At 40.8% G+C, this 25,557-nt stretch overlaps 1 protein-coding gene across 4 annotated transcripts in view; it reads right to left on the reverse strand.

Moving 5' to 3' along the window:
- limch1b (LIM and calponin homology domains 1b) overlaps positions 1-25,557 on the reverse strand; it is a 106,228-nt gene that overhangs the window by 62,021 nt on the left and 18,650 nt on the right. For all 4 annotated transcript variants that reach the window (XM_036568893.1, XM_036568894.1, XM_036568892.1 and 1 more), the window contains 2 exons: positions 18,340-18,538; positions 3,260-3,512 (listed from right to left, as the gene is read on the reverse strand). In XM_036568893.1, the coding sequence (XP_036424786.1) occupies positions 3,260-3,512; positions 18,340-18,538 (452 nt within the window). The remainder of the gene's footprint in view (positions 1-3,259; positions 3,513-18,339; positions 18,539-25,557) is intronic.

Below are 25,557 nucleotides of genomic sequence, written 5' to 3' on the forward strand. Positions count from 1 at the left end.
GAAACATGAGACATGGGTCATGTTGTAAACAACTAGCGCTGTAATTTCTCAGGCAATAAATACTAACAGGCTGCTAAGAAATGCTGACAGTGACTAATTTCCCTTTACACTCCTTAAATAAATGAATAAACTAAATGTACGTTAAGACCCCGACTTCCCTTTAATCTGTTAAAGCTTCTGAGCTGACCTTTAAACTCTTTAAGCAGTTAGACGCAATTCACCCTGATCTAATTCAGTTAATGTGGAGGGGCCTCAGGCTACTCCCTTTGGCAGCTAGCTTTTCTTTCATTCTTGCAACTTTGACAGAATGCTTTGCCTGGATGCCTGAGAAGTCTCATATTTACAGTTCTAAAAGAACCATTGATGGGGTGGTTTCCACCAGCTCGACTGATTCTCTTTCATATAACACAACCTATGAGACCCTAGACTGGCAACGCTTTTCACACTACATCATTTGCTTGGATGCTCCAGGTCAAGGCGGCCTAATCCTGGTCCTAGGGATTTACCACCCTTTTGGCCCAATCCCATTTCACCCCTTGCCCCTGCTACTTAGCCCTTACCCCTTTGTTTTGTGCATTCACGTCTAGGGGTAGGGTGTCCTCGATTTTTGTTGAGATAGAGGGGCGGGGCGAAGTGTTGGGGCTCCAATTGGAGGCTTTTCAGAGGCGCACTCCAAACGGAAAAAAAGAAAACCGGCAAGATGGTGACACAAGTGACCCAAAGAAACCGAAATTTAAGTATTTTCTCTGTTAAAAATTTCAATAATCATTGTTTTATCTTAATGTCGTTTCAATGTATTAAGTTCCTTTTCTTCATAACAAGCATAAAAAATCGCTAGTAGTATGCTGATGCCTCAGTAGCTAGATAGCTAAATTTCCCATTCCACCCTAAATGGGGTCAGAACTGCTGTTCCATTTAAGATGGAACAGGAAAATTCTAGCGAGAAGCTGGCGAATATCTGACTTCAGCCTCATATCACTGAAGAATTAGGGGTGGGTGATAATAAATAATTGCCCCCCTCTTTGAAGGCATATGATGCCCTAAATGTAACTAAAGCCCAGCAGTGAGGAGCTGAACTTTACCCTCCTCTGCTGTCACTGCAGACTGGCAGGGTCGCCTACAGAGCAGCGCTAGTAGCTGTTAATGAAGTGATGCTCTTTTTATTTGAGGGTCCCATTTTGTAGGGAAGATGTCAACCACTACCCCTTTTGACTCAGTTCCAAGCGACAATGTGACACTCAAAAACAAGGGGTAGGGGTAAAAACAAGAAATGGGATTGGGCCTTAGAAATCAGCTCCACCGCTAATCTAACACACCTGATCCAGGAAACGAAGGCCTTCAGGGGCATCTGAATATTAGAGCTAGGTGTGTTGGATCTGAACTCTCCAGGGTGGCGGAGGACCGAGCACCCCTGTTCCAGAATGACATCCAGAAGATGTTTTAGCATCACGTAGCAGATACAGTACAAAGCGCTGCTAGACTACATAGAATGCGCCAGAGTGCCGATAAACATCAAGCTTACATTCATTTTTCACTCCACTCACATAAATTGAATGAAATAAAACTTTTAACATGATTTATCACGTTTTTGATATTTTATCAATTTTGATATTTTGAAGTTAAAAGATATGTAGTGAAAAAAAACGTAGGCTGGTAACTTTAGCTGAGGTACATACCCTTAGCATTTGTCTGTTCATCTAGAAGACTGACCGCCGTTTCTCTGTGCACATCTGAAACCACATGTCACCTATTATAGCCTTCTGTGATGTCAATATGGATTTAATTTATTGTAATAATGGTGAAATAACTGTGACGTAGTGGAAAATGAAGCAGTGCTCAGAGCTGATGTGCACAGCTGTGACGCCTAAAGCTAGTGCTGGTTTGCATGCCATCAGTAAATACAACAGTTTGAACGTAGTTTGGACAGTGTGAATGGCTTCTACACTATGTTTACATGTTGGTACTGAAAAAACATCACTCAGCTCCTCATAGTGGTACACGATTAATGGCAGCAAGCAGTCATGGAAACACTGCCATGGTAACAGTGTCATCAGCAAAAATGCATTATTATCATAGGAGAGTTATATTAGTGATTGTTTACATCAGACTTCACACTTTTCATTTTTGTTGTTTAACCCTTGTGTGGTGTTCAGGTCTGTGGGACCCATTTTCATTGTTTACTAAAAGAAATGAATGATGTGATTTATTATAATTTCAACCTCAGATTCTTGGCCTTTGCTCAGAGTCTTCACTCTGTTCACCCCCCACACATTTATATTACACATGTGGTGTTGGGCTGAACCCGCGGGGAGTAAAAGTGTGGAGGTGCTGTGTCCTTCACTCTGTTCTCCTCCTACATGGCCTGCTGTTAGTGTGTGTGTGTCTGTGTATGTGTGGGTGGACAACATGGACAGGCTGCTGACTGGCTACAGCTGCTAAAGGAGAACCCTACACTGGACACTTGTGATATTTTAAACATCTGGTATTTTTACATAAATTGTTATGACTGTAGACCTGTCCAGGGTGTATCCTGCCTTCCACCCAATGATTGTTGGGATAGGCTCCAGCTCCCCCCGCGACCCAGAAAGATAAGCAGCTTAAAAGGTGTGGGTGTGTGTGTGTGTGTGTGTGTGTTATGACTGTATTGAAAAACAATAATGTGGTGGGTCCAACAGACCACTGAGTAACAAACACATCAACACCACACAAGGATTAATACAGGGCACACTTGCCATCTGACATCCATGGCTCTCAAATAAAATCTATTTCGGTTGCATTTCACTACCGGAATTGAGGGCAAATTGGCAATTAGGAAAATCTCTGCTCCACAGAAAACAGCAGAATATCCAGTTTGCCGTCCATCATCTACTGCCATAATGCAGACTCAGCATTAGAAGCTGCAATTATCCCTGGCATTAACAACAGCCTGGTGTTAACACAATGTGAACAATTTCTTACTTGTTTACTTACTGAAACAAACCGAGAAATTCTGCTAATAACGCTGCACTCATGCTCAAAAGTAGACGATATCTTATTATGACTTGAATTAGATATAAATCTACTGTTTTGTATAGCCCTTTACATTTTTGCCATGAGTCGAATAACAAGTACATCAACACACCACTCATCTCTCCTAAACTACCCCTGAATATCTTTGAAACTCTGGGATCTTGTAAACCTAATGAAACCAGATCAGAGCTTGCAGTGTGAATGAAAGCACCTCTTCCCTGTATAAACTGCTTAGAGATCAGGAGCTAACCTGAAAGGTCTTTCTCCTCCTACAGGTGAAGTGGCATTGCTCCAGCTCTTGCGGCTGTCCTCGCGCTCAGTGCGCTGGCGCCGCAATTGCGTGGGCAAGTAGGACGTCTGGTTGCTCTTGTTGGGCAGGTACTGGTTGAAGGGTACTGCGGTTCGTGGCTCACTGCAAGAGGTTCGCCTTGCCAGCATATCGTCCCGCCGCATGTCCGGGAGCTTCCTGTGGGGAACGTCACACTCCGAGTCGCTGCCACGGCCTGCAGGATGAGAAAGAATGTTAAAGGAACACTGCACCTTAAAAAATGTACCGTTAGATTAGCGGTAGCAGTTAAGTAGATATGCTAGACCAGCCACTAGAAACCCTGACGTATAGCTCCACCTTGATGGTGTACAGTTAGAGATCGTGGCCCATCTGTTTGCACACACCTTTCATGTTAGCCATCATCTAGTCAGTGGTCAGTCTTTTGGCTGGATATGTTTTGGTGGCAGACCATTGAAATGACATGAAAGGTTTGTGCAAACAGATGGGCCACGATCTCTAACTGTACACCATGCTACTACCATGTCAGTGTCACTGCTTTGCTGAGAATGGTGGTGCTGGAATTTGGCCTTAAATGTTTGTCCAAACCTGAATATAGCCCACAGACTTTCTGTCTGAGAATGCCCTGACCCGCAGTGCCAGGTTTTGAGTCCAAATCTGACCTCAGCCAGATAAAATTATGTCAGAACACCACCAGAGTAGAACCGCATCAAGTTTTGAGTCCCAAACTGACCCTAGCTAAAACTGACCCAAAACAGCCCATCACCCAAGTGACCAATAAAACTGTCCATAATTCTATATGGTTTATATAACTTTCAATATTATTCAAGATAGAGCTGGTTAAAGTATTGCTCAGCAACTATGACAGCCATCATTATAGCATACATAAGTAAAAAATAACAATATAAAATCATATGATTATGTCTGACATTATGTCCCAATAAATGTATTCATAAACCAATGCAAATGTATTTTCAAATTTCTATGCAACAACGTTCTCACACTGTGCAGTGCTAATAGAGCATGATGTCAGTATTCACTAGCTCAAATGGGAAATTGGCGACATTTTATTTTGGGTGGTTCTTTTAAATGAAACACCCAACAGACTTGCAGTAACATGTCAAAAACATATGAGGGTTAGGATTAGGTTTTGGGCTGAGGTTAAGTTTAGGGTTAGGATTAAGGCCAGGGTGAGGGTTAGGATTAGGTTTTGGGTGAGGTTAAGGGTTAGGGTTAGGATTAAGGCCAGGGTGAGTGTTAGGATTAGGTTTTGGGTGGAGGTTAGGGTTAGGATTAGGGCCAGGGTGAGGGTTAGGTGTTGGGTAAGGTTGGTAAGGTTAGGTTTTGCGTAATGTAAGTAACATATTAACAACACATCAACTTAATGTAATTAATGTATCAACAGAACATCTACAAGATATTTACTTCAGTGTATTCAGATGCTTCACTACTGATATGTTGTTCATGTGTTTCTGATACTGTTAAGAGTTTATTAATCATCTACAAAGAACCACTCCAAATAAAGTTTTACCATGAATTTCTTTTTCTTTACAAAGATACAAATATTTTTGGCCAAACATACTCGATACAAAAGTCCTCTAGCATGCACTAAACTCCTAAATTAATTTGCTGTTTATTTTCTCAGAAGTGCGAGTGTAACGTGCCAGAAGGAGTCAGATGCTCGTTAAAAGGGTCAGATGAAGCTTTACTGATGAAGACAATATCCAAGTACATAGTCACAAAACAAGCATGGGTCAGATCCAAGTACAACCAATACACAAAGACAAACATAACACTAGACCGTCTATCCAAAAAGGGGCAGGCAAAGGCAGAGTAGAGAAAACAGGCAAAAAGGTCAAAAACAGTGGTCAAACAATAAGAGCAAACAATCCAAGGGTTAAGGCAAAAAGCAGAGTCGAAAAAACAGGAAACAAAGGTCATAAACAGGAATCTCACAGACCAATATAACACTCAGTAGATCAATCATGATTCAATACCTCACAACTAGCCTACGCTAAAGCCTGGGCTTATAAACCAACTAATAAGGTCATGTGACATATCACACAGGTGCACAGAATCAGTCCTCCAGTGAGTGAGAGCGCTGATTGGAGCGTGAAGGGATATCAGGAGTCATATGATCTGAGGATCCCGGAGGATTCTGGGAGATGGAGACCATATGTGGCGCATAGCCCGATGGATGTGTGACAGTGAGCCTTGTAGACTTCAACATTAAATTCTATCAACAACATGAGTGGGTGACTCCAGTGTGCCAGAATGAAAACTGTTTCAAAGTAATAAACGGGAGGAAGAATAAATGAAGGAGAAAGACCAAAGCAGCAGGGAACGCAGTGGACCTGTCAGGTAGGGTGAGCTCATAAAGCAGTCCATGAGGGGAAGTACAAGGTAGGAGTTTCCAATAAAGTGGACAGTGAGTGTAGTGTAGCGTTTGTTAGCACTTGTATCTTTAAAGATGGGTCCTGTATACATATGTGTTTATTCTCAATGTGTGCAGCAAAGCAGCTCATCATCGTGTCTTTTTCAGATTTTTGGGCACTGAAAGTTACATTTACATTTACATTTATGGCATTTAGCAGATGCTCTTATCCAGAGCGACTTACAACGCAATCATTTTACACAGGTAGGTGAAGGTAGTGTTAGGAGTCTTGCCCAAGGACTCTTATTGGTATAGTAAGTTGGGGATTGAACCCCAGTCTACAGCATAGAAGGTAGAGGTGTTAGCCACTACACTACACCAACCATTAAAAAGTTGATCAGTCTCTGCTGGTCTAAACTCCTCTCCTGAGTTTAGGTGAGGAAATTCTAAAAGCCAGACCTCAAGCAACAGTAATGAAAGAGCATCAGTGAAGAAGCTCTACATCCAGACTGTTATTTAAGAAGAAGAAACTGACGTAAACTTCACTTCTACTTCACAGCAGCAGCAAAAACTTCCATTAAAAGAAACATCTGGGTCAACAGCCTCTTTACTGAATACCTGCTCCTTCACTCTTCTTCTCAACACATTCTTTAGCAAGATGCTCCCCACATGTAGCTTCAGAACTACCTGAACCTTCCGTCTGGCAGTCGCTGCAATTCAGGGAAACACATTCCACATGACTCAGCCTTCATCTTTTGACTGCTATGACTGATGATATCTGACGGAGAAAAGATCTAAAGCAATCAAAGTAAACCAGAGGTGAAGCAGACATACTGATACCTTGGTTAGCGCCAGTTGGATTACAGCATATGATTAGTTTTTCCTTTTATGTACTGTGTCAGGAAAAAGTATTTGTCCCCTCCTGAGTTTCTCTATTTTTGTATACTTGTCTCACTAAGTGGTTTCAGATCCTGAGACAGAATGTAACAGAACACAAGGAGAACATGAGTAAAAACACAAAACAATTTAAAATAAATGATCATTTAATTTATTGAAGGAAAAAAAGTTTTGCAGAACAAGTTTTATAGATCCCATGTGAAAACATTCCACTTTTGACTCAAGTCTACAGAACATTATTGCAAAAGGCTTGGAGGTCATCAAGATGTTTTCTGGGAAATGTGAGACGAGCCTTCATGATCGTCTTATTTAGAAGTAGTTTTCGCCTTGCGACTCTTTCACTGATACCATTTTTGCCAAGTCTCTTTCTAATGGTGGAATAATCAATGCTGCAAGCAAGGCCTGCATTTCCTTAGATGTTCATCTAAGCAAGTTCCTGGATGAACTGCTGTTTAGCTCTTGGAAGCATTTTGGTAGGTAGGCAGTCACTTCTGGGAAGATTCAGCACTGTTCCAAGTTTTCTCCTGTTGGAAATAAGGGCTCTCGCTGTGGTTCAACTTTTAGCCTATTTCACATCGCGTGAAAAGTTCTACTTCAGTGATGTTTAGCATCAACAGGGCTGTCAGTAAGCAAATCCTTGTTGTGTCTAGTTTTATTGATCCCAATTATCAACCAAATTTGTTAACTGCTTAATGGAGTAAGGGAGCAATTACTTTTTCACACAGGGCCAGTTGGTGCTTGACAACTTTTTGCCCTCAATGAATAAAATGGCCTTTTATTTTGTGCTTCCTGAGGTTGTCTCTAAAAACCTTAAATAATTGAGTGTGACAAATATGCAAAAACAGAAAAAAATCAATACTTTTTCACAGCACTGTAGATCTGCACACAATGAAGAGATCTTCATCTTTTGGTCAGCAGTGATTTGGCCTCCTCATCCCCCCAAGAGAAATGACAAAAATCCCGCAGCTGGAATCCAGTTTCTCTTGGTTGACGGGATCTAATCGGCTCCAATTGCCTAATTACTGTTTGGGGAAGTGCAGCTTCATAGCAGAGGCAGTCAGTAGAAACACAGGAGTTTTGGGGTCAGCAAGGGCCGTCTCTGTTTTGGGTAAACACTTAATCAGTGGCCTGTCTCATGAAGCACGTTTAACTATGTCAGCTTCACAAAATCTAGCAAATGCAACCATAGTTTTCTTATTGTATGATGGCAGATTACAGCTTTTTCTTCGAACCCACGTTCAGATACTTGGACTAATTCTTGTGGGATGTCTTGTCTTGTGACATAAAAGCAGCATGTTGTTTACAATAACCAGCCAATCGTGTGGAACATGAGAAGTTGAGCGGCTTATTTTTCAAAGAAAGAAAAAGAATGGTATGCGGATCTGCACCTCCAAGTCCATGGTCTTAGCCCGGAAAAGGATGGCCTGCCCACTCCAGGTAGGGGGGAAAGGACTTGCCCCAGGTGGAGGAGTTTAAGTATCTCGGGGTCTTGTTCACGAGTGATGGGAAGAGGGATCGTGAGATCGGCCGCAGGCTGGGACAGGCGGCAGCAGTAATGCGGTCACTGTACCGGACTGTAGTGGTGAAGAGGAAGCTGAGCCGTAAGGCGAAGCTCTCTGTTTACCGGTCGGTCTACATCCCGACCCTCACCTATGGTCATGAGCTATGGGTAATGACCGAAAGAATGAGGTCACGAATACAAGCGGTGGAAATGAGCTTTCTTCGCAGGGTGGTGGGCTACACTCTATTGGATAGGGTGAGGAGCTCGGCCATCCGGGAGGAGCTCGGAGTAGAGCCGCTACTCCTCTGCATTGAGAGGAGCCAGTTAAGGTGGTTCGGGCATCTGATCTGGATGCCCCCTGGACGCCTCCCGGTGGGGGTGTACCAGGCACGGCCTACCGGGACAAGACCCCGGGGTCATCCTAGGATGCGCTGGAGGGATTATATCTCCAGGTTGGCCTGGGAGCGGCTTGGGGTCCCCGGGAATGAGCTGGAGGAAGTTGTGGGGGACAGGGTCGTCTGGGATTCTCTGCTCTCCCAACTGCTACCGCGACCCTAGCTGGACTAAGCGGTTAATGACGATGATGATGATGATGAAGAAAAAGAACTCATAAACATAATCACCCTGGCAAAAGCAGTACAGTCGCCAATAATACTGTGTTGATAACAGCTATATATTCTTAATATTTATGTGACTTGATTCATTTTGCAGTATTTTCCACTTGACTGATGCCACAAATGTCCAAGTGTCACAAAGGGGTTTCTGCTGAACAAAGACTCCTAAAATCATTAGGGTTAAAACATGATGGGTTTGCTTCCTAATGGGAACTGACTTAATGGTTGCCAATAGAGAGCACCAGTTTCCTGTAGAACACATTCAGATTCTACTAGGAAACTATCAAGTGCATCTAGAATCAGTCACTGTGATATCAACCCATCAAGAAAAGCCACAAAACCTTTTAACATTTAATGGTTTCTATGGTTTTCAGCACAGTTGCCATGCCTTTTTTAATGTCCTGCTTTTATGTGTATTATACAGCAAATTAACAGCCAATGATTTGCAGCAATTCTCAAAAAAAAAGTGAACTGAAAAAAGGACTGGAGGGAGTCTACCTCCTCCAGAAGTTTGACCCTGATTGGCCCAAGAGCTGTTTACCATCTGTAATCTGAAACCTGGAGCAGGTCTGGTGTGCAGTAAGTTGCCATGGCGATGCAGCCTGGTGATCCACCCTTCGGAGACAGCAGATCCAGCTTAAAGTTAGCTGGCTAAGCAAGAAATCCTGCCTCATGGCACAGACCCCCGGTGCTCATTTATGTACCCTACCTGGAACAATACAGGCTCATCTCCGACCAGCAATACAGCATATTTATAAACAGCATAACTCTAATAGACTTCACAATTCTACACTCGTGCAACAGGCCTGGAGTCAGTGATAGTGATACAACTAAGGATACAGTGGTCCAGCCCAGAGCCGGGGCTACATAATAGGTGACATAAGTGACTGCTTAGGGTCCCACATCCACCAGGGCAGCCCCTAACAACTAACTTTTAGGTAGTTACTGATACCATTATGTTGTCTAATAAGATACTAGAAAGAGGGGGAAAAGTGTCCAGTTGATTATGCCTCAAAATATGAGAAGATGAGAAGAAAAGGCTGAAAGATGAAGCTATATTTTGGTTTCATTAAGAAGTGTTCATGTTAATTTTTTTTGCTTTTGGCTGAGAACAAGAAGTAGCCAATTTGGATGGAGAACGCAGTTTTCTGTAACTAAATTGTAACTTATTAGAACCCTATTAGCATCCAGTCATCAGCAATACACAAAATTGCCAGCTTTGTTTTGCATAATTTAAAGCACTTGGTGGTCAGTGGGCCTCATTCACCAACTGTTCTTAACAAGAAATTTCTTCTTAAAACCCACTTACACAAAGAGGTTTTCACGAAGATTCTGACGTTCACCAATGTTCTCTTATTCGGGATTTGTTCTTAGGTAAGAACAGAATCTACACACACTCAAGAGCACAAAGGTGCAAACGATTCTGTGGTTTAAGAACACGACATGAATCTGATGTAGACATTTTCTTAAACAAATTTAAGAAAAAACTGTTATTAGTTATCAGCCTCTAATTAAGAAGTTAAGAGTCCTAACTGAGGAACGTTTAAGACTATATATAACATTTACATATATAAATGTTTGGATTGTAGTCCTTAATTCAGTAAATCTTTTCCATAAGAAACATAAACAAAATTAAGACTAAAAATAAAAAATAAAACATGCCATGACAGAATTCAACCAAACAGATAGCTAAAACACAGGACACATCAAGTAAGTTACTAAAATTGATGAATTTAAAAACGATAGCTTGAGGCCTCAGAAGAAAACAGTCTCTCCACTTTTATTTTTAAGGTGGTAGGACTGGGGGAGTGCCCAGGCACATGGGCCCCCCTCCTGAAACTGAAAACACTATACAAACACAACATCTGATGTTTTTTTCATATGCACTTCATTGTCTTTTGTACATATTTGCTCATTTCTAATTTGATGCCTGAGACACATTCCAAAAAAGTTGGGACAGGACATGTTTACCACTGTGTTATGTCACCCTTTCCTTTTAACAGCGTTTAATAATAGTTTGGAGACTGAAGACATAAACTGATCTAGTTTTAAAAGCATAATTTTTTGGCATTCTTTTGTTATACAAGTCTTCAGCTATGCAACCGTATGAGGCCTTTGTTTTTTGTATTTTGAGCTGATTATGCAGCCATGCTTTTGTAATGTGTAGAATGTGGCTTAGAGCTGTTATGATGAAATAAGTGTGGGCATCCCAGATAAAGTCGGCATCTAAAAAGCACCAAATGTTGCTCCAAGATGGTTTCAGCATTAATGGTGCTATCACAGATGTGCAAGTTACCCACTAATACCCCCCATACCATGACAGACCCTGACTTTGAACTTTGGTCCTGTTCTTCTTTGGCCTGGAGAACACAACATCCACTATTTTCATAAACAATCTCAAGGGGTGACTCGTCAGACCACAATACATGTTTCCATTGTGCATTTTAGACAAGCTTGAGCCCAGAGAAGTCGGCAGTGTTTCTGGATGTTGTTGGTTGATAGCTTCCACCCAACAATGTTAACATGCATTTGTGGATGCAGCGACAACAGATTACTGACAATGGTTTATGAAAGTATTTCTGAGTCCATGCGGTGATATCTATCACAGAGGCATGCCTGTTTTAATACAGTGTCATCAGAGGGCCTTTATCTCATCCTTGCTTAAAAAGGACTAGCCTGTTCCTGGATGCTCCTTTTATATCCATACTTGATTGCATCATCTGTTTAAAATGATTTTGAACATTTCACAATCTTCCTAATCCGAAACTGCCTTGTCCCAACTTTTTTGGAATAAGTTACAGGCATTAATTTTAGAATTAATTACTAATTACAAAAAACAATGAAGTTAATAAGATAAAACATTAATGTCTTTGTACTGTTTTCCTTCAAAAACAGGTCAAGGTAGATTTATAAATCACTTATTAGTGTTCCAACTTTTTGGAATTGCGCTTGTAACATGAATCCTTTGTCTTTGGCAAAACACTAGGAATTACATAAAAATAAAATAAAACCTTATTGGGAATGACCAGTAAGGTGACAGCCCAATAATTGCCCAATAAATTAAGAAATAATTTAAGAAACATATTAACAAATAAAAAAATATATAAATGCAAAAGTTGTGTTAGCATTTCTTTTCTAATTCTATATCAAAAATATTTAGTATTGTGATGCAAAAATGACTATCTTTTTAAATTTGGGTATCGTCACACACATTGATTTACTCAACATTTTGAACAGTTTTACTAAAATTCCAACAAACAAACAAAAAGCATTTTTTACAAAACGATTCATTGGCGCTCTGTTATGTACATTCTGTCCACTAAAGCAATAATCCCTCCCAGACGCCTCATGTAAAACCTTAACTACTCCCTGTGGTGTATTTCACAGCAATCAGCAGCTTACTATGCTAACTTACAGCCAGACTGGCATTATAAAATACTCCATTTTTGGCCAAGTTATAATTACGTCTCAATTTCTTCTTTCAAACTCGCACATAAATATCTCTAGCAGCTGTTTATGAGTCTGCCTCGCTTTCATTAAGTATTTACAAAGGCAACATATGTAAAACGGCATCGCTACACACATTTACTTGGGCAGTGTTTACTGTTCAAATGAAACGGAATTGCAGGCACTCCCATTTGGGACTCCTACAAAGAGTGTTGACATTACAGTACAAAGAGCATACAAATTATTCATCAGTGTTAAAGAGACTGATGAAAATAACATTTTTTACTGCAAAAATACTTTTTGAAGTCTTCGAACATCAGAACACTCGTATGATGGCCAAAGCAATCGGTCAGTCAACACTGTAATGCTACAACAAACTCGCTGACACACACACTACCAGCAGAATTAAGCCCAAACTACGTCTTTAAAGCATACTGACATTATGTATGAGGTCGTATGTGAAGTTATTTCTATGCAGAAAATGACCAGTTATAGTCAGAATATACAGCAGTTCATCTCGCCTCTTCAACTCCTTGAGACCTCCGGTGGTTCCAAAACGAACTTTGTCATGTTCTTCATAACATTCATATTTCATAAGCTACATTCAAAAGGTGGGTGTTGTATGAGAGCTGTAACTGTCTTCTTTCCAGTCACATAGATGGGTGATGTAATTTTAAAGCCTTATAATAAAAGAAGGTGAACTCAATTTCTTTTTCTACTGAAAGTCGACCTATTTTTCCACAAATCTGGGCTATAAACTATAAACAGATGGCGTCTCTTCAGTGATCTGCTCTGTAAAAATTATATTTATAAAATAACACAAAGAGCGTCTAAGATTTTTGGCTTTCAGCAGTGAATTGTAAGCATATAGCAATATGTGTGATCATAAAACACATGTTCTGTTAATTTGAGGGGAGCTTTTAATAAATAAATAAATAAAATAAAAATTTACATTCATTTCATGCAGTTCCTGAATAATTTGCCTTATGATTTGGTCCTGTAAATTCAGATGGACAAACCAAAATGTACCCACGAGCATAAGAGGTTAGACAAGATGTGCAGAGACATCGTTATGAGTCTGTGTCAAAATGAATCAAATAAATCAAACGGAAAGTGGACTGGAACAGGACTGGAGTTCCGGCCTTAGACCGTAAAACTAGCCTAAGTGGATGAATACTATGATGCAGCATGCAGCTGCACTGCGCCAACTAGTGACTATAAGCTTCTTATTTGTTAGCTACACTAGCCTTATAGCTCCCGTTTAAAACTAAAGAAGCAAACGCTGGACATCAGACATTTCTTGGCTGGGTGCCACATTTGGGGAAAGGGGAAAATGTGCAAATTTGAATGAGGTCTATTAGGAACATAATCATATTGAATGGTGTCTTTGAACTCCTTTACCAAATACATGTCGTCTCTGCTGGAACAAAATCTCCATTTCTGAAGTCTTTTTTATTTTTTTAAGAATAGATTTTTATTTACAGTATTTGAAAATGCCAGCTGCCCCTTACAATGTATTAAAATGTCATGATAAATGAAGGAATAAGCAGAAATGGTCCAAAATAAATTGAAAAAAAAATCTGTTCTTAGTTCAGAATGTTTTTTCTAGTCCTGTAATGTTAACTATATTGGACATAGAATGTTTTGTGACAACAGCGAAAATATACAGCTTTAAACTCTTTGTGGTTTACGTCTGTCTGGATTCTCCAGTGACTGACTGGACTGGCAAACTCTGACCCTGGATGCCCTGTCGTTTAGAGAAAAGTGATTTTGGCTCTTCTTCTCTGTGGAAAAGAACTAAGGGTAGTGACTGTGAGGAATATTAGAGTGACAGCAGTTCGGTCAGCAGACAGGAGCCGGGGTTTTACTGTCAGAGTGTGTATATGAGTGTGTGTGTTAACATTTGGGAGCTGAGCCTCATTGGCTTTAACTGTTCCGACTCAGCAATTAAATTTCCAGCTTCACTCAGTACATCCACATTACAGCGGGCCTTTATAACCATCAGTGGGGTGAGAGAGTAAAAGCGTGCGTGTTTGTGTGGACTGTGCAGGTTAAGAGGCTCTATCACTTGTACTTTGAATTTCCTTCCGTTACTATATAAGCACATGTATTAAGAGTGCAATCAACCTGCATCTGATCTCTCATGGGTCTCCCTTATCCTTCACATCCTCTCTCTCTCTCCCTCGTCCATGCTGCTCTCTCGCTGTCTGTTTTATATTCTTATGAAATAAGAGGCCTGTAACCCATGGCAACAGGCCTCAGATTAACACAAACACTTGGTCTGAGTTGAGCTCAGAGCAGAAACCACAGTGCAGATATCAATACCAGATACCGGTGCGTGTCCATGTCTGGACGTACTGTACATGCATAATGTCACATGTGTAAAATCCACACAAACCTATGCTGTTCAATTATACCAGATCAGTGTTAGGAGTAAAGATAAAAAACCAAACATATGTCTTCATGGTTTGTGTTTACTCTGTGTTAGTGACTAGGGCTAAGTATCAAATTCAGTCTTTTTACAGTACTGAATTATTTCAACACTACCGAGCGTCAGATTCCAATACTTAGTAGTACTCGGTCTTATCAGTGTCAAGTCAAGTGAAGTCAAGTCAGCTTTATTGTCAATACTACAATATGTACAGGACATACAGAGTATTGAAATTGCGTTACTCTCAGACCCCATGGTGTAGCAATAACATTAAATAGAAAGTAAACAGGAAAAGTGTGAATTTAAATGGACATTAAATAAAAACACTAAACACTAATCGTAAAAATAAACACTAATTGTAGGAAAATAGAATAATAAAAATATATATAAATGTAAAAGGTCCTGAAATTAACACTAAAGTGACATGAGGCACATACAGATTAAGGTCTGTGGGTATAAATAGTGCAAATATAAACAGTAGTGCAATTAGACTGAGCTTATGGAGCAGTTAAAGTGATGAGTGCATAGTCAGTGAGCACACAATTTCCAAAATCCACACTGGTGATTGGCTGATAAGCAGCAGCATCATAAGCATGATCCGTTGCCTATCAAACAAATAGAAGTATATTAATTACATAACAAACAGCACTCTGAACACCCCCTTTATGCAAAAACTGAAAATCGGCAAAACTGAAGATACGAGGTTTCCTTCCGACAGCAGCGATTTACAGTTTATAGCAGTATATATTTTTTTCGTTGAGAGTTTTGAGTCATTTACATCAAAATGAATAAACACACACGGTGAGGTTGGGGGGTCGCGTGGTTGGAGCCTGTCCCAGCGGTCAATGGGCGGAGGCAGGAAACACTGTGGACAGTGAGGTGACAGCGCCACTGTGCCGCCCCTCAAGATGAAAAATGTGGCAAAAAATGATAACTTTTTTTTTTGGTGGGGGTGGGGGTGGGGTGAGCTGTTGCTAACACCACATCATTGGACAGCTAAGCACACTTAGAGGAGAACGCTAACCACCAGTTCTGTTATGTCAGTTAACAGACGCCTGTGTTGGCTAGCATCGCGCTGAGTGGGGGGAGAAGAAGGGCTGTGCTACCCACCCAGGGAGAGTGAGGTCAGTTGTGCTCAGTTGGACTCCTAACCACATATGGCTGTAACATCATCAAGGATCGAACTTGCAATCAGCCGATGACAGGGCCAACACTTAGGGAGCCACAGCAATATACACATCTTACTAATGAGCCAGTAGTGCACCCCAGATTATTATAAAGGAGGAGACAGGTCACTGGTTGGACAATGAATGGGAAAGCTCAACGCTCACCACAGTGTCTGTTTATGGAGAAAGAGCGCCACCCTTTAACAAAAAAGAGCCAATCAGGTTGCTGGTTAAGCTGCAAGCGGGAAAAGCTCCCCCTCGTTCTGGAGTGAAGCTCATGCAAAATTGCTAGAAAAGACCAAAAAAACACTTTATTGTATGTTATTTGAGCCAAATGCTCCAAACTGTGCTGTTTATGTCCGATTTTAGTGATGATTTCAATTGTTTTTTTACAGTGATGTGGCTTTTACTGTGGGATTTCCCTCCACATACAAAGAGACTGGAGCTTGGTCATGTATGACTGACTTTGCTATAAGGACATCCTGCTCTGTCTCCTTCTGGACCAACCTTATGCAAATGACCTGAGCGACAATCAGGCTGTTGATATGTGCCATGGTAATAGATCGTGTCATGCTTATGGTCAAACTATTCAACACTCAAAATCACATCAAGAGTTATAACAGTCGTACAACAATGTACTCAAAACGCAGGACATTATCATACATTTGTTAGGTAAAAAAACAAGATTAAGCTCCTTTGGGGCACAAAACTGGCCAACTATGCATACACTTTCACACTGTGCAAATCAAGCTACGTGTGTTTTAGCAACACACCCCCAAAGCAGCCAACAGTCAACAAGGGAAATATTTAAACGCAGACAACACCATAAACAATGCACGCTGTGACACAGCAGCACTGCTGTGTCTGATCCACTCAGATCAGCGCAACACACTCTAACACACCACCACCACATCAGTGTTACTGCAGTGCTAAGAATGATCCACCACCCAAATAGTACCTGCTCTGTGAGGGTCCATGGGGGTCCTGAGCACTGAAGAACAGGGTAAAAGGGGGCTAACAAAGTATCAGAGAAACAGATGGACTACAGTCTGTAACTGTAGAACTACAAAGTGCACCTATATAGTAAGTGGAGCTGATAAAATGGACAATGAGTGTAGAAACAAGGAGGTGGTCATAATGTTATGCCTGATCGGTGTGTGTGTGTGTGTATATATATATATATATATATATATATATATATATATATATATATATATATATATATATAAGGGAAAAATAACTGCCATTAAGGTGTTTTTCCCAATTCCCAACATTTTGTACATTCTGTTGCATATTTTGTACTGTATTGTAATAAAACCTTGCATCTCCAAGATGTAACTTTTAGAAGGCTAAACATTATTATACTTTAACTAAATTAACTTGTAAAATCATTTTTCAAATGGTGTAAAAAAAGAAATAAAAAGTTGATAAGATGGCAAAGATATTTTGTTATATTCTGTTATTTTGGCTACTTATCTGAAAAAAAAAAGGTTGAGGGGGAAATAAGGTCATGGATGGTTTGCAACCAGAGGTACTCCTTTAAGAGTTAAGGCCTCTATCAAAACCCAGAATAACACACTGGTTTGAGATTTACTTCATGTTTGGATCAGAGCGAATATGAATGTTTTAGGTCAAAGGCCACCTAGTCTCGGCTCCAGCTGCTGCAGCTCCTCAGTGCCTTCTGGACATGAGCCACTTCAAACTGGAACTGCGCAACTAAAGCAACAAGACTAGCAGCACTGAGGTCTATACGAGCAGCCAGTGGGCTTTAGGGTCACTCTGTGTAGACATGTGATTTGAATGCTGTCCTTTGTTATAGTTTATAGTTTATAGATTATATCACGATTAATTGAATGTCTTACCTCGATTACAATTGATGAATGATTATTTTTGTTTTTTTTTGTTTGCATAGTTCACTGAAAAGGTTTGTACTGTAAATATGCTCTGCATATCTTAATGTAAATCGTCTCAACAGCCAGATCGGAATACGTGGCGGAGTCACGTGACTACGGTGGGGGACACAGAGTCGGGAAAGGATTAACAGAATAAAAAAAAGATCAAAATAACCGACATGGGCAAGATTACGTCGGTGAGAGGTTCTGAATGTCAGTTTCAGTTACTTTTTGATTAATCGCCCAGACCTACTGTTGTCTGTAAAAATGGACAAAAGTACACAGTGTGGCTAAAAGCAGTACTGACCAACATTCATCCATTTTTAAAAGCTCTGAATGCTACAGTCTGTTATTACCATTGGGAATACCAGGAGAATTCCTGGTGCATCGCTCTATTGGTTGGCCATGCTGTCAGTCTATACATGCAACTGAACCAAGAAAACCAATCAGATCAATAGAATTAATAGATGATAATAAATTAATAGAATACAGGCTACTTTATGGATAGATAGATTAGCTGTGTAACAAACAGTTCAGTAGCTAACATGACCTCACTAAGTAAGGTAACTGTATTTTTTCTTAGCTAGCTAACTGGCTAACTACCAAAAATGACAAAACCAGTTGTCCGTATTCCTAAATCTTCAATATTCCTGGCCTCATTCAGCCAGTCTTTCAGTACTGTATGTGTCGAGGCTAGACAGTGTGTGAGTGTTTGTGCCCACCATCGCTGGAGCCGCGGGCGAGCAGGCCATCGGGAGAGGGGGTGTGGCGTGAGCGGGAGCCGATGGAGTCCAGGCTGTCGAAGGAGTCGTCCCGTGTGTGCCTCGGCGGCGACAAAGACTCACTGCGCTCGGACTCCCAGCAGTCAATGTAACCACTGTCCCTGATGCTGCGCTTAGGACTGTCCCAATCCTCCGCCTCCTGCAGCACACACACACACACACACACACGCACACACACACACATTATTAATCACATTTGGCTATATATTTTACATTACATGATTATTCACAGTCTTGTGCAAAAGTTTCAACACCCCCAGTTAAATTACGTTTTGCTGATTTAAAATTAGATTTAAAGTTAGTCCTCCACAGAGAACAAACTTAAATATGACATTATTCTACAAATTTTAGTACAAAGTTCCTATTTATTTGCTGAGATTAATGTACTGAAATAGCCCTTAATGTTTTTCCCCAATATTTCAGCAAATAAACAGTAACAGAGCATTAAAAGGTGCAGAAATGTGTTTTCTGTGGAGGGTGGGTGAATTTATTTTCACTTACAAAACGTCATTTAAACAACGTGCCCAAACGTTTGCATACGACTGTATTTAGCTAGGTAACCAGCGAGAAAAAAACATTTTGAAACCCTTGCCAAAAAAAAAATAGCTTAGACCAGCATGAATTCCATTGCCAGAATTTGAATGCGTTTATATGCACTCAATAATCTGATCATAATCGGATTTCTGCAGTTATCTGATTATTCAAATGGTCACGTAAACACCACACTCCGATCTAGGAATCTGATTAAGAAATCTGATAAAGAGGCTGGATTTTAGCTCAGTAATCAGATTTCTCAGTGTATGTAAACTCTTACTCTGATTTCTTTCGCATTTCTCAGTCTGCGTATGCGCGGAAATAAGTGAGCACCGTTGCCATGAGATGGAGCAAAACAAATCAAACAGATACAGCAAATCAAAGACAAAAAGGATTTAAATATTCTTCATCTTCTAGATGATGTATGTTCATATTTTCAGGTAAAGTGGCACATTGTTAAAAAAAAAAGAGCTGCGGCATTAAGGTTAGGTTTTATGTCACGTTTACGTCTCGTCTTCTTCTGTGAGTTTATCAGCTGGTTGCAAAGCAGAAATCTGATTACTGTCTGACTCATGTAGACCTGGAGTTTTCCAATTATCTGATTACTCAAGTGCATGTAAACGCGTTGATCGGATTACTGACAAAATCTGATTTCTGCAGTTGTCGGATTATTAAGTGCATGTAGTGTCAACAAATGACAAAACCATGAAAATAATGTGTACTGAATAAATCTGTGCATAGATTTATTTGATAATTCAAACAAATCTATGTCTAATGCTATGTCATAAACTAATGTATGAAAACAGATTTAGCTAGCAGTTCAGCTAGGTCTTAATTAAAAGTAACAGACGGTTATTAGCACTGTGATATATCTATCAGACTCTAAGATCATTTATACTCGTACCTACACTCTACAGTTACTCAGGATTATGTGTAGAGGTAAACAAAACATACATTTTCCTTTGAGAATATTAAAATATGAGTATTAGTTTTCTAGCTGTTAGCATACATGCTAACAGTGCTACCATAAAAAAGGCAAAAATGTAAAAAGTTACTTTCCGCAAAACAAGACTTTACTCAACAAAACCTTTTATCCATTTTAACCTCCTCATCAAATCCCTCTTCTACTTACTTCTACTCACTGTTGTCTGAAGAAAACCTCGTATCTCCAAAATGGTAACTTTACAGGAGAAGGAAAAATCATGCCTTACTTTTAATGTAAGTCAATGGAACCAGAATTTTTTCCTAGTCATTTTGGGCCGTTTCTTTTGGTCCATTCATCATGAAATTTACATACAATGTAAAGAGCAACAGGCATTTTCAAATCATGTGAAAAACTGAAAAACAACAAAAATGGAGATACGAGATTTGTTCTGACAGTAGCAATAATATAATATCTATATTTATCTATTTCCCTCTCTCTCTCTCTCTCTCTCTCTCTATATATATATATATATATATATATATATATATATATATATATATATATATATATGTACACACACAACGTACAACGTGCTTATCACCAGCGGTTACTGTCACTTCAAAAACTTAAACCTTAAACAAGTCCTATAAGGAAATGTGAGACTCTCCCTGTGTGGTCAGGATAGCTATTTTGTGTGGTTTTGTTTTATAAGTGGACGTATGACTCTCAAATCTGGACAGAAGTGATGTCTGTTATGACTACCCTGAGAGTCCATCAAGCTGTTTCACAACCGCTCCACCCGTCCACCCCTCCTTCTCCCCCTGCTTTCCCTCTTCCCTAGTCTCACTCTGTCCTTCCCGCTTCATGGTTCACTGCTTAAGAGTTCAGTCTCTGGTTTTCTCCTCCCTAATATTACTAACCATCACAGAGTCTGGATATCATCCACCAAAATATTGTTTCCTTGTGGCTTTTCTGCTAAAAAAAACCCAGAAACCTTTAAAAGATTCTCTTGGAGTCCAACAACCACTAATGGTATTTTGTGTTTTCCTGATAGATTGATATCACAGTGATTCTGATGGCTTACCAGGAGTTCTGGGACTGATTCCAGATGCATTTTCTGGTTTTCTAATGGTATCTAAAAGTGTCCTAGAGGAAACTAGTGGCCTCTAATGGTAACCATTATGCCAGCTCCCAGGTTGAAGTGGCACAAATCTGATTTTTTTGCCTTAATGTGACTCAGATCTGATGTTTTCAGGGCTGTGTGGATCTTTTCAAATCTGACCTGAGCCACTTTCAAATGTGGTCATAAAGCGGATACGTATCGGATTCGTGGCCATGCGACCTTAATGTGAACACTCAGATTGGAATTCACTACACAGACCTGTTGACACCTCGTTCAGCTCAAGAAGGGATTAATTAGCTAATAATATCAGGTATTTTAACCAGGGAAACCACAGTTATGCAGTGCAGGGGTTTCAGGACTGGAGCTGAACTCTGAACTAACTGCACTAGCAAACTTACAGAATCACGTCTGTCGAAACACGACGTCGTTTTCCGACCCACGACATTCAGTCTGATATTTAACGTTAATGTTTCTCCATTCAAACATCATTTAAATTTCCAGAAACAGAGAGTAAAGTTATACCGGCTGTCTGCAGCTCCGTTAGGGGGACGACTGTTCATCTCTCGGCTGGTAACATTAGCTACAGTTATCTAAAGGCCAGCATTGATCACATCTGTGTTAATTAGCTGATGTCGTTACCCTCCTTTGATGACAAAGAGTTTGTCTCCTCTTTATACAACACCACAGGATCCTTTACCCACCCTGACCTGAAGAGCTGGTGGGCTTCTGTGATTTAAATGCTTTGAGAGACTCCAGAATAGGGAGAGGGGCTGAGTATGAGATCAATATGTCAGGAAAACAGTGGTTTTCTGCCAGTTTAAGTGGGTCCAGAAGTTCAGGGGGAAGCTGTGTAAGGATCACAGCCTATTTTATCGACTTTGTCGAGGTCACGTTTTTTCGCTTCCAAAGTAAGGAGAGTAATTTTGACCATCTTTCACCTCTAGATAAGTTCTTTCAGAGCAGCGAAGCCAGAAATTCAGTCCCAAATATGACAGCCACAACAGAAAAATCACATGACTGAAACCCTAGGACAGTGATCTCTGGCTGTCTAGTAAATTGTGTATAGGACGATGTGAAGACTGTGCTGGCTGACCCTCATGCTGGAGGTCTGGCTGCACAACGGCTCTCTTTAGTCGCTCTCACTTCAAGGAACATTCCTCTCCTCTCTCCACCCATATGCTCTATCATAACTCACATACACCCGACAGGGATCCCGACACTACCCATCGAATCTAATAAATGAAGAAGTAAACAAGTCAGTGTGCTGGTGTTTTGCTCTGACACTGTCTGGCCTAGAACTCTCTTCGGTGTGATTACAGAGCGAGATGAGTCAGCCCTTTTTTTTTTTAGCCTAAACAGGCTTCTGCTGTGTCACCAAAACAAGCCGGCCTTTCATTAGCCCTGAAGCACAGGGGCGATCGACACCGGCTGGGAGAATGGAGAGACTGTTTGGGATGATCCACACAGATAGAGAATCACTTCTCAGAGAGAGAGAGAGAGAGAGAGAGAGAGAGAGAGGGTCAGAGAGACTCTTTTAACATATTGTTACATAAATGTACCTACATCTATAACACATGTGGAACATGTACATGTGCAGTACTGCGCAAAAGTCAGTGACCAATTATTCAATTATTTAATATCCAGTCAAAACGGCCATTTTTGGGAGATATTTCTGAGGCGCTTAGCTAGAAGATACCCCACTGGCAAAATGAAGGGGAAAGTCAAAGGAAAATAAGGAAAAGCAAAAGAAAAACTGTGACTCCTTAACAACCGTGCAAGACCTGGTAGACCATCAAACTCTCAGTCAGATAAACAGTACTTATAAGCTTTCATCTGTGAGAGACAGGAGAACTTCAAGCTCCACTCTTCTGAAATCTGACAGCTGAAAAAATCCACAGGTTTTTTTGTCCATCTTTACACTGAGTGTGTTTACATGCACTCAGTAATCGGATCATAATCAGATTTCTGCAGTTATCTGATTATTCAAATGGTCACGTAAACAGCGCACTCCGATCTAGGAATCAGATTTCTGGATTTTAGCTCAGTAATCAGATTTCTCGGTGCATGTAACTCTTACTGTATTATAATACTTCATATTAAATCCGGTGTCGACCAGAGGAGGATGGGTTCCCCTTTTGAGTCTTGGTTCCTCTCAAGGTTTCTTCCTGTTTCTCTTAGGGAGTTTTTCCTCGCCACTGGCGACGCTGATGGGGGCTTGGACCCGGATTTTTCTGTAAAGCTACTTTGTGACAACACCTGCTGTAAAAAGCGCTTTATAAATAAACTTTGACTTGACTCAACTTCTCAGATTTCTTTCAGATTTCTCAGTCTGTGCATGTGCAAAAAGAGCGTTGCCGCGAGACGCAGCAAAACACTTTTGGAGCGACGCTGAAACCAAATACTTGCTTGACGAAATAAACGATTTTAATATTCTTTATTTTCTAGATGATGTATGTTTATATTTTCAGGTAAAGTGGAGCAGTGTTTAAAAAAAAGCCGCAGGATAAAGTTTGAGTTTACATCACGTCTTCTTCTGTGAGTTTATTGGCTGGCTGCAAAGCAGAAATCAGATTACTGTCTGACCTGGAGCTTCCCCATTATCTGACTACTCAAGTGTATGTAAACATGTTGATCAGATTACTGATAAAAAAAAAAAAATCTGATTTTCTGCAGTTATCAGATTATTAAGTGCATGTAAACGCACTCACTGTGAGCAGACAACTCAGCGTTATGAGTCTAAAAGGATGTGGAGCTGTAAAGAAGCCTCACTGAGAAAAACAAATAGACAAAACAAAGAACATTTGCACCAGAAGATGAGAACTTCAGTGTAGAGAAGAAGATGAGAACTTCTAAAGCTCAGTCTAAGAACATCTTGAGATCTAAGACTGAACAGTATCCCTGGAGATTTCACTGAAAAACTGAAAGCAAGTCTCTTGAAAAGAATGGAAATGAATGCAAAGAGGATATACTGATAAATTTATAGTGTATTTATTTGTTGATTCATTTGAATTGTTTTCTTTCAGATATGCATGTTTTATACTTTTTGTTGACACTGTAAAATAAATAACTTGTATTTATTGCTCATTTTGACTGGAAATGAAATACATAAATGAAGAGTGGTCTCTGACTGTTGCACAGTGCTGGACAAACCGACATATGTATGACCTCTTGTCCTGAGACTATGGGAAAAAACAGTGTGTGTGTGTGAAGACCTGGATGTGGTTTGAGTGGACTGTGAGGAGTTTTGGGGATGTATTTATGGAAAAGCTTTGAGTAACTGAAGACTTCTAACATTCAAGCACAGAAACTCATATCCAACAAGCCTGTCATCACAACAATGAAGAGGTGGACAGAAGGTGAGAAGAGCTCTGGGGCCAGCTGGAGTCTCTCCATCCACCCTAAAGCACTGCTGTGACCAACTAGCGCCAATCTTTACCAACGTCTTCCACAAATCACTGGAACTTTGTTCTGTTCCCACATGCTTCAAAACATCTACCTTCATTCCAGTCCCACAAAAAAACAAACAATTTCAGACTAAATGACTACAGGCGAGTAGGCCTGACCTCCGTAGTCATGAAGGTCTGAACGCCAGGTCCTGACCCACCCGAAGACCATTACAAACCCTCTGCTGGATCCCCTGTAGTTTGCATATAGAGCTATGAGGTCTGTCGACGATGTGGTCAGCTTGGCTCTGCACTTCAAGATACAGCATCTCGACAGTCCTGGAAACCTACGCTACAGTTCTGTTTGTGGACTTCAGCTCAGCTTTCAACATCATAGTGAAAGAGCTGCTGCAGTTCAAACTGTCCCAGCTGTCCGTGCCAGATCCCATCTGCTGGTGGATCATGGACTTCCTGACAAACAGGAGACCGCAGGTGTGGCTAGGACAACACACATCAGACCCCCCGGACCCTCAGTACTGGTGTACCACAAGGCTGCGTGCTCTCAACCCTTCTCTTCAGTCTCTACACCAATGACTGTGTCTCTAAGGAACCAGCTGTGAAGATCCTGACGTCTGCAGATGACGCTACTGTGGTGGGCCTCATAGCCCACAGGGACGAGTCTGCCTACAGAAAGGAAGTTGAGCAGCTGGTCTCCTGGTGCAGCATCAACCACTTGCTGCTCAACACATAAAAGACTGTGGAGATGGTGGTGGACTTCAGATGCAACCTCCACCCCTCTCAACATCAATGGCTCTGTGGTTTCCACAGTGGAGCCACTCAAATTCTGCACAACACCATATCCAGGGACCTAAAGTGGGAGAGGAACGTGATCTCCATAGCTATAAGAGCACAGCAGAGAATGTTCTACCTGAGACAGCTGAAGAAATTCAACCTGATCCAGTTCTACACAGCGATCATCGAGTCCATCCTCACATCATCCATATCTATCTGGTTTGGTTCCTCCACCTCACAAGAAGGAGCCAAACTCCAGCGCATATTCAGGACAGCTGAGAGGACCATTGGATGTATCTGCCAACACTTCAGGACATCTACAAAAGCAGCATGCTGGCAAAATAACAGCTGACCCCTTTCATCCTGGACATCACCTCTTCCAGACACTCCCCTCTGGTAGA

Source organism: Colossoma macropomum, unplaced genomic scaffold, assembly GCF_904425465.1.
Source record: "Colossoma macropomum unplaced genomic scaffold, Colossoma_macropomum, whole genome shotgun sequence".
NCBI lineage: Eukaryota > Metazoa > Chordata > Actinopteri > Characiformes > Serrasalmidae > Colossoma > Colossoma macropomum.